General features: G+C 40.6%; 1 protein-coding gene across 4 annotated transcripts in view; it reads left to right on the plus strand.

The window, feature by feature from the left end:
- TRIP12 (thyroid hormone receptor interactor 12) overlaps positions 1–10383 on the plus strand; it is a 182373-nt gene that overhangs the window by 146282 nt on the left and 25708 nt on the right. For all 4 annotated transcript variants that reach the window (XM_019503595.1, XM_019503597.1, XM_019503596.1 and 1 more), the window contains 11 exons: positions 601–669; positions 770–935; positions 1681–1798; positions 1981–2137; positions 3097–3250; positions 4380–4608; positions 5362–5480; positions 6048–6255; positions 8146–8246; positions 8503–8677; positions 9268–9409. In XM_019503595.1, coding sequence (XP_019359140.1) covers positions 601–669; positions 770–935; positions 1681–1798; positions 1981–2137; positions 3097–3250; positions 4380–4608; positions 5362–5480; positions 6048–6255; positions 8146–8246; positions 8503–8677; positions 9268–9409 — 1638 coding nt within the window. The remainder of the gene's footprint in view (positions 1–600; positions 670–769; positions 936–1680; positions 1799–1980; positions 2138–3096; positions 3251–4379; positions 4609–5361; positions 5481–6047; positions 6256–8145; positions 8247–8502; positions 8678–9267; positions 9410–10383) is intronic.

Genomic DNA, 10383 nt, shown 5'->3' on the forward strand with positions numbered 1-10383 from the left:
GGGGGGGGGGCCACGGGGGGGGGGGGGGGGGGGGCGGGGGGGGGGGGGGGGGGGGGGGGGGGGGAAGAAAGGAAGGAGGAGGCGGGGAATACTGACCGGCTTGCAGCAGTGCCCCAAAATGGCCCACGTAGCCCGTGGGCCCAAATAATTGCTTCTCCCTGAGTTAAGATGATACCTATGAAAGGCTTCAGTGGTTTGGCAAAAGTAGATAGCGGGCAGGAATACAATGTGGAATACATTCCCCAAAACAAGTGGACTGGGAATTTAGACCTGCCCTAAGACTGAGATCTGAATGTTTTGTACATCTTTTCACTGCTTACAGGTTTAATCTGGCATAGTGACTTTCTATTTTGTAATCTAAAATGGAATAACTTTCTTGTGATCCATTTAGTCTTGAAGGCTATAGCCATTCTAAGAAGTTAAGTGTTGTTGGTTTTTTTTAAAAAAAAAGGATTTTTTTTTAAATCTGTATTACGTTACAAACTGCTAAAAATTGGGCTTCTATTTTTAAGCAGGGAGAGGAGGAATAGGTTGATGTCTGACTGTGCAGGATTGTATCTTATAAAAGCTCTAAATTTTTCAATAACTTTTTTTTTATAGGACAAAAAGTCGGTAGAAAGCACTTGTCTCTGTTTTGCACGTTTGGTAGACAATTTCCAGCATGAAGAGGTAATTGTTTTTCTCTTTGTTAATGTATTGTATTTTCTTTTGAAAGGTTGTCTTAAATAATCAGACCAGAATTTTTAAAATTCTCTCTCTTTTCTTAAAGAATTTGCTTCAGCAAGTTGCTTCTAAGGATTTGCTCACAAATATTCAACAACTCTTGGTAGTGACTCCTCCCATCCTGAGCTCTGGGATGTTTATCATGGTGGTGCGCATGTTTTCCTTAATGTGCTCCAATTGTCCTACACTTGCAGTTCAACTTATGAAGCAAAGTGAGTGCCTATGTTCCTCTTACTTCTGTACCATCCTGCCCCTTCACTTGTTTTTTGCATATCAGCATTGGAAGTGAAGGATTGGTAAGAATTGCACTTCATAATCTCTGATGTACATAATCTGTTAGACATGACAGTTTAAAAAAATTGAGAGGAAAAAAATACAGAAGTGGTGACTTCCGTACTAAAGTACAAAATACAGCTAATCCCCTTATTTAGAAGGAACTCTTCTCTCTTGGTAGAGAGATGACCTGGTTTGTCTCATAAATGTATATGTTAACATTTCAAGTAAAATTATTCAGCTGATATTTCCTAGGTGGGGAAAAATGTGAGCATTAGATAGGCACTGGATAGGAAACATGAAAGAAAACTGGCATGCTGTATTCTTAATTTGAAGCAGTTTATGCTGATTTTTTTATCGTCAGACTTCCTTTTGTCACTGCCATCAGCCTCTTAATCTTTGGCTCGCTGCTGCAGCTGACCTCCCTCCCTTCCTTGCTCTCTCCCTCTCAGGTTAGGAGAAAATTAAATGAACTCCAACCCAAATTAATTTTTGTTTTAAAATGTATTTTTTTTTTCAAGTGACACTTAAAAGCCATCACTCTTAAATGTTTTGTAAACATTTCCTTTAAACTTAGATTGTAAACTCCCCAGAGCTGGGATTGTCTATGCAGTATAATGTATAGTATGGTGGAGCCTCTGTTTTGATACTGGGTAATATCATAATATAACTACTCTCATAAAGATATTGCAGAAACACTTCACTTCCTTCTCTGTGGAGCCTCAAATGGGAGTTGTCAGGAACAAATTGACCTTGTTCCTCGAAGTCCTCAAGAACTTTATGAGCTTACTTCTCTTATCTGGTAAGTTGGTTTGTTTTTTGTTTGTTTGTTTGTTTGTTTTTTTTTTTTAATGCAGTGTTAGGTTTCAGTTATTGTTGCATACCAGTTTAATATCCTATGGAAATGAGGGCTACTAGTCTTCAGAATACAGTTCTGTTGGCGCACAGCTTTTACCAATGTTTTGATTTTGATATTCTTTTCAGTGAACTGATGCCTTGCCTGCCTAAGGAAGGAATTTTTGCTGTTGATACTATGCTAAAGAAAGGAAATGCACAAAACACAGATGGTGCAATATGGCAGTGGCGAGATGACAGGGGTCTTTGGCATCCTTATAACAGGATTGATAGCCGGATAATTGAGGTAGTAGTTCAGCATGTGGTCTAAATGCATGTGCATTTGTGCAGGTGTTTGAATGCTTTACTTCTGACTATATATTCTGAACTCTGCATGGGCTAATTGAAGTGCTGTTTATTTTTTCTCAGTGTGAGGCTCTATAAGAAGGTATTCTTAATATTACATTGATTATTTACTTTTCTGTATTTCTTCCAAATTGGGTGAACTGTTGAATGCCAAGTTAGGCAGGGCAGGGTGACACCTTTAAACTAATTTCTTAGATAAGGGCTAGTAATGAGGTAGTCTAAAGCACTGCCATGCTGTAGCTGCTTCCTGAGTGCAGATTAACATAGCTGACTAACTTTCAAATACCAATTTAGTTATATGTATTGTATTATGTGTTCATTAGTCTTGTTTTTTTCATACCAATGGTTAAGGGTTGTCTCCATTTGGGAATAACTTAATCTTGCTATCCACAGAGCAGTCAGTATACTCTTTTGTGTGTGTGTGTGTGTGGCTTTTATTCTTTATATACACAAGGGGGAGGTGAGCAGTTCTTCTTTTGGGATTCTGAGGCAATTTTAATTTTGTTGATTAAACTCATATTCTACTGTTTGTTGTTTAAAGTGAGCAGGTAGAATGAGTAAAAATTTTGTTTTTCAATTAAAATGGCCTTTACTGCAAAGAAGTTTCAGAAAGCCAGAAAACTGACCGCCATAAAAAATAATTAGCACAAGTCAGGATCATATCTAGTATTTACACGATTTGGTAATTTAGTCAAACTGGCATTTTAACTGTTGTTCTTAACTAGATAAATGTTTGTTACTTTCCCACGTGCCATCCCTGTGCCCCATTTCCATTATGGGACATGGAGTTCTGTTTAATAATGCTGAGCAGTAAAGAGTAATTTTTACAGAACCTTTTTCATAGATCTAAGGTCAGAAGGGACCTTAGTAGATCATCATTTTTATTCTTGTGTTTCTCAGGCAGCTCATCAGGTTGGTGAGGATGAGATAAGCCTGTCTACGTTAGGGCGTGTTTATACTATTGACTTCAATTCTATGCAGCAAATCAATGAGGACACTGGAACAGCACGTGCCATTCAGCGAAAACCGAACCCTTTAGCCAATACTAACACTAGTAAGTACCATCTTTTGAATCCTACTGGCATCTGTGGTTGCAACTTGTTTATGCTATAGCAGAGTATGTTACTAGCTGTTAGTTTGGGACTTGACTGCTACTATCACATGAATTAAGCCTGCATTAAGACAGTTGAGTCTTACTTACTGACTTGTACTTTGCCATATTAATTCTTCAAACTACTGGCTGGTGTGTGTTAGCTGGTATATTGGAGAATGGAATGAAGGGCTGCATTCAAGTATCTTTCTGGAGTATGGTGTGAGCTGCCCAGGTAGTCATGGAGTTGAACAGGTGCTGCTGAACATGTTAGGTCAGGTATACCACCACCTCCTTACCTCTTACTCTGGCTGCAGAGGGTCAGCTGAAGATCCACCAATCTGGACCCTGGCCTTCCTAGGCAGCTAGCCTGAGGCTTGCCCCTGGAATTGCAGGCTTTTCCCCAGCCATGTGCTTCCTGCCCAGAGTCTGTAACTGGTAACTTAATCAGTAATAAATGAAAGAAATGAGATTATACTTAGTTTGTGCCTGTTGTCTGGGGTTCCTGCCATCCACTCTGGTGGGTCTGGTGCTTCCAGCAGCCCAGACCTGGACACAGGCTGGTGGCAGCACTCGTGCTGAGGCTAAGGGAAGACTGCCCAGGGATCATGCCATGCTCACATCCCTCCAGGTGGCAGCCTGGTTCCCCACCAGAGATGCCCCTTTGTGCAGCTGTTCCTGGCTGCTCTTAACCCCCCACACCTGCAGAGGTGAGCCCTTCTGCCCTGTCGGGTGGCCAGGCTTCCAATTGCTCACAACCAGGGACCCTTCCATAGTGACGGGGACAGGCCCCATTACATATGGACAGATTCCTTCAGTTTTGTGTTCGATGAAGATGGTGACTTCCTTTAAGTCTCTAAATTATTTTCCTTTTTATTCCTTTACTTAAGAAAAAAACCACAAACAAAACAAAAAAAACCCTCAAGAAATATGGTGATGTAAAAATCAATGTCTTGCAAGACTAAATAACAATTAACAACTTATTTTGCTATCAGCTCCATTCAGAACAAAGCTCAGTAATTCATGAGAGAAAATTAGACAAATTCAGTGTGAAAATGAAGCAACTCAAGCATCCAAATATGATTTATTATAGGTGGACATTCAGAATTAAAGAAGGATGATGCTCGAGCGCAGCTAATGAAAGAGGATCCAGAGTTGGCAAAATCCTTTATTAAAACATTATTTGGTGTTCTTTATGAAGTGTATAGCTCTTCAGCTGGACCTGCTGTTAGACATAAGTGCCTTAGAGCAATTCTTAGGATAATTTATTTTGCTGATGCTGAACTTCTGAAGGATGTATTGAAAAACCATGCAGTTTCAAGGTGAGTTGTTAATGAAACTGTTTTAAATTCTTTGATTCTTCCAAAAACTTGTTTGTGAGCTCATCTTACATTTCAAAAGTGCCCAAATGAGAACCAAGCAGTTTGTTTTGGCTTTGTCAGTGAGAGCTGCAGGTGCTCAGCAGTTCTTCAAATAAAGCTTTGAATTAAGTGTGGCAATATAGTGCATCTAATTGAAGCTTAGCCTTAAATATAGAAGTCAAAAGTAGCTATAGATGTTTACTAGTTACATTGATGGCTATAATCATATGGTGACATTGGAGATCTAATTGCTAAAACTAAATATTGAGAACTTGTCTTATGTTGCATGATGCCTAAGGACCCTTTTGACATGTGCAGACTTAGTTTGAGATGGCACAACACAACCCTAATTTGGTACACTAGTGTTAATGTTTAGGGGCTCAAACCAATCTGGTAAATGAGCAGGAGGTATACCGAATGGAAAGCTCTTTATGGAAACTTTCTGGCTGCAACTTTCCTTTTACAGTGAAGACATCTTCCAACTCATTCTGACCCAGGTTAACACGTGTCATAGGGGAATTAAATGCCACTTGTTTCCAGCTACACCCATTCTTTCCTCAGATTTTCTTAACCTGTGTTGGAAAACAAAAAATAATGCTGGAGTTTTACATTTAACTTCAGCTGTATGTCCTAGATGAGCTTTCTTCATAAATAGAGTTTTATAAAGCCTAGAGAAATCTTAACAAATTCTAATACAAAAATTATCTGTTTTAGTCATATTGCCTCCATGTTGTCAAGCCAAGACCTTAAGATAGTAGTTGGAGCCCTTCAGATGGCTGAGATCTTAATGCAGAAATTACCTGACATTTTTAGTGTTTACTTCAGAAGAGAAGGTAATCCTGCATTTTTGTTGTTTATAGTATTTTTTAGGGTTATTCTGAGGCAGTGAACAACATTGTACTATACAAAATAGTAAGGGGAAATTCATGAAGGCTGTTAATGTCATGACTGGGAAGCAGAACCCGAAGTCTTTTAAGGAGAAGTAATTGCTGTTTTTAACTCTTTCCTAAAACTACATTCATATCAGTCTGCTTCAACAGACCTGAAGCAGACTTACTTTTAGGTTTCTCTGTGCATAATGGCTGAAATTTTATATTGACTGTGCTTTTATTCTGCCAGGTAATGGCATTTTGGCAGCAAATGCACATTTAAGTTACTGATTGTTCTCTGTCACTTTTATGTTGTTTTCTGTCAGTGACTTTCTTTTTAATATCACTAATAGACCATTTTACTGCTCTCTAGTAAAAGCTAAGGGTTGCTTTCAGAGTATTGTTGTATGTTGTGTGTGTGTGTGTGTGCGGGTCAGGTGGATGGGAGAGGTTGGAGGACCACATTCAGAACAGAAATGCTACTAAAGAGCTTTGAAGACTATCAAAACTGCTTTGTTTAATTTTGTGAAGGGGTGATGCACCAAGTGAAAAATCTAGCAGAGTCTGAGACTTTGTTGACAAGTCCACCAAAAGCATGCACTAATGGATCAGGAACGCTGGGTACCACTACCACAATAAGCACTGGAACAGCTACTGCTGCCAGTAATGCAGCTGCAGACTTGGGCTCTCCCAGCTTACAACACAGCAGAGAAGATTCTCTGGACTTGAGTCCACAGGGGTGAGTGTTCCTTGTGTTCAGTTTGTAGAGATTTTGACCATTCAGCTCTCATTGACTTTGGGCAATATTTTTTTGGTTCATATCTTTTCATAACTGTATTCGGGGGAGATGTTAAGCAAACATTTGGGCACAGGCTTCTTTTCCTCAAATCTGTTCTGAAAAACTGGTCTAACACCTTTCCCAGCTATACCATTGGGCAAAAAAAATCAACAAACAATCCCTTACTTGCATGTTTCCTGAATAGTCGCAGGTACAAAATCACTCCAGCCCTACAGTTGACTTCACTGGTAGTTATGGTCAGAAGTGGTATCAGGCTGAAAGATATTACTGTCTTTATGAGCCTCATACAAGGTACAGTAGGGCCACCTTGAATACTTGCTTTTCCATTGCCAGTAGTTCAACAAGCATAATTTTAGGTTGTGATCTTGGATTTAGTTCTTGATGCCACCTTTGATCTGAAACGTAGTAAGACTGTATGTACACATTATACCAAGAACTGTTTCTATTTTGATGTTGTAGCAGTTGTACTGCTTTTGAGCTTTAGCCCCTTTAAAGAAATTGCCAAATATCAATTTCAGCACTGTGGTATATTTCATTAAGTGCAGTTTGTGAAATATGATTAGCAGGGATCTGGGTTTTCTGCTTGCCACAGAAAAATGCTGAAAAATGCAGTTTTTATCCTTTGAAGGAGGAAAAACTCAGGAAACTGTAGGTTGCCTTTTACAGGCTGGCAGAGTTCCAGCCTGCAAGGGGCTGCTTGGGGCTGGAGGGAGCAGGAGGAGGCTGATTGTACTCAGAGGGCTCCACGTCCATGTGTGTGTGAGCATGGGTGGGGACATGGGTAGTGCGTTACAGGGTGGGGAGATAGCCATGGCTCACACCTAGCCCCCACAGTGAGGGAGGGAATGGGGCAGGTTTGGCAGCTGGGACTGGAGATGCTGCCCAGCTGGGACAGTGTACAGGACGCAGGGCCAGAGTGGGAATGCAGGGCTTGGCTGGGGAGTAGGACAGAGCCATGGGCAGCTCATCTTGGGGGAGACGGGGTTGGCGGGGGAGCCAGCTCACTGCCACTGCGCACAGTCCCAGGGTAGGGGTTGGGCACCATGGGCAATGTCAGGGGGAGAGGAAGGGGGGGCACATGTCCCCCCCCCCCCAAATTTGTGACCACAGCAGAGTACGGGGCTACAGACTGGCACCAGGCTGTCTCTGTGGCCCAGATGGTTGGACCCCATGCAGGTGGGTAGAACAGGGTGGCAAGACTTCTTGCTGCTGCTGTCACCGTTGCCAGGACCCCTGTGCCAGCTGTGCAATGAAGTAATGCTGCGCTGCCAGTAGCACAAGAAGTAACAGATCGGGGTGGAGGAGTGGGGCCATGCTGCTCTCATCTCTTGCAGCTGCTGGCTGCCATATGTAGTGCCTTTTTTATGGTGATTTTGGGGTAGGGATTAGGCTTCTGAAAACTCTACGTTCCCTAAAAGTCTCTAATAGTTGGTGAAACCTGTGAATCTTTAATAGCAATAGATGGTAATTTACTATTTTCTATGATATTATTTGTCTGAAATCTGGGTATGCTAACAGCTTTAAATGCATTGGCTTGTGGAAAAACAGTAATAAGCTATGGATTTCACTACTTAAGTAAAGAAACTGTAAGTTTAAGTCCTGGTGCCACTAAATATAAAAGAGCAGTGTTGGATGCAAGGAGGTCAGTAGAAAGATTTCATTTAGTAATAGGAAATATTAATACCTAACTGAGCAAGTGTTAGTTGCTTTCCTCTAATAAAAAGGGCGCGCGCGCACTCTCTCTCTCATATTTTATTTATTTATTTAAGTACATTTTGGAAAAGTAAAGGCACTAAAATCTAAGTAAATGTGTTTTAACCTTTTTTGTAGGCGACTAAGTGATGTTCTAAAGAGGAAACGACTGCCAAAACGCGGACCCCGAAGGCCAAAGTATTCGCCCCCAAGAGATGATGACAAAGTAGACAATCAAGGTAAATTCAAAGTTCTTTTTTGTGTTTGAGTTTTTTAAAGTGACAATTAATTACTTCATGTTGGTTATATGATATTGATGATCCTTCTTAAAACAAAGCAACGTCAAAAGGTTTCCTCCCTTGCCAACTTCACTGTGTACTAATATACTTCTAACATTACTTGTAACATTTATGGTATTAGATTCTAGGGTAACTTTTCAGTATGTTTTTAACTTTATTTTTGTTCAATCCTTTCCCTCCCCCTGCCACCCCCCAGCTAAAAGCCCTACAACTACTCAGTCTCCTAAATCTTCCTTCTTGGCAAGCTTGAATCCTAAAACATGGGGAAGATTAAGCACACAGTCCAATAGTAACAACATTGAACCAGCACGCACAGCAGGAGTCAGTGGTCTTGCAAGGGCTGCTTCGAAGGACACCATATCCAATAACAGGTATAAAAAATACTCTTCAGTTCTATGAAGTTTTAAATATTTTTTTATGCACAAATTATGAATCAAACTGGTTTTTAAGCAGTGTTACTTGACTCTTCCATTGTGGAATTTAAACCCTGAGTTTAACTACCGTCACATTCTTTCTGAACATGCTGGAAGTAACTGGAGGAGTCCAGGGTCAGCAGGGAGAAGAATGCCAGGAAGGCAGAAGGCAGAGGGGGAGAAAAAGAAGCATAGTGAACAGAGTAAACAAACATTAAAGGAAAATAGGTTGGAAAGAAAGGTAATGTAGGGGATCTAGACCTGGGAAGAGAGGGAGGAAAGAAAAGAAGTAGTGAACAAGTAAAACCTGTGTATGGGTGGGGAAGCTTTCAGACTCCCAGTAGTTTGGGGATAGATCAAAGTGGCATCACTAGCAAAATCGCCCAAATGGCAATGGTGATCCCCTATATCCATGTATTTCTTGCATAAGTAGACTTTTGCATATAGAAACTTAAAAGGCTTGCTCTGCTGTCAAACAAGTATACATAGTGTGTGTATGTTATAAATGGTTTGAATATGTCATCTTACTCTTGTGTACTTTTCTGTAGAGAGAAAATTAAGGGTTGGATTAAGGAACAAGCCCATAAATTTGTGGAACGTTATTTTAGCTCTGAGAACATGGATGGAAGCAATCCTGCACTAAATGTATTACAGAGACTTTGCACTGCAACTGAACAACTCAACCTCCAGGTGATAAATGGCAACTTTGGTATAGAGTGGGGTTGGAGATGATGAAACTTGACTTTTGTGAAAGAAATTGCTGTGCTCATTCTTTAGATAGTGGTATATTTGGGATATTGTTCCTACTGCCTTAGGGCCACTGTGGCATCAAAGGAGCTTTGGAATTTTGAATAATATATTAATTAAATTTTATTGCAAAACTTTTATCAATTTTTTTTTTTCAGAATTTACAAAGGCTTCAAGGTTTCTTTTATGGAATACTAAAATCTTACTTTTCTCTGGCCCTTGGCACATGTTCATTTGATGGCTTGGTAGGATATGATCCCTGATCCCAACAGTCATGTCTCCTACCATGTCACGTATGCATGGCAGGAAGTGAGGATTTTGGGATTAGAGATCAGATCCCAATTGTGCCCTTGCTGCTTGCCAGTGTAGGAGGAGCTTGGGATCATTATTCTGAGCTACCCCTTCACCAACGCAAGTCTGAAAGCTGGGTGTGTGCCCCCCCGTGTGGGGCCAACAATCAGCTGATTTTTTTCAGCCCAGGCCCCAGAACAGCCCCAGGTCCATGGGAGATTTGGTGCTGTCCCAGTAAACTTTGAGGCAAGTGCATGTCAGCTAAATCTGGGATCCACTCAGAAATCAGAATCTAGCTTCAGAACAGAACTGTGAATATCTTGTATTGCTTTGTTTTGAGATGGGGAGGAGGAATAAAGGAAGGGAGTATTACTTTACTTTCCAACAAGAACCTCTAGTAGTTTAACTCATTTGGTCAATTGACAATACCTTCTTCAACTTAAAACATGATTTATAGCATGGCATAGGTAGGGTGCAAGCTCCAAAATAGGAAACCTTTAATTTTGTTGGTTGGTTGGTTGGTGTGGGGTGGTTCTGTGAGATTAAGTACAAAAAGCATGGTGCTGATGTGTGTTTGATGGAGAAAAGAGCCTCAAATTAAAAAAAAAAAAAAAAAAAAAAAAAAA

Source organism: Gavialis gangeticus, unplaced genomic scaffold, assembly GCF_001723915.1.
Source record: "Gavialis gangeticus isolate Ggan-Ray unplaced genomic scaffold, GavGan_comp1, whole genome shotgun sequence".
NCBI classification, from domain to species: Eukaryota; Metazoa; Chordata; order Crocodylia; family Gavialidae; genus Gavialis; species Gavialis gangeticus.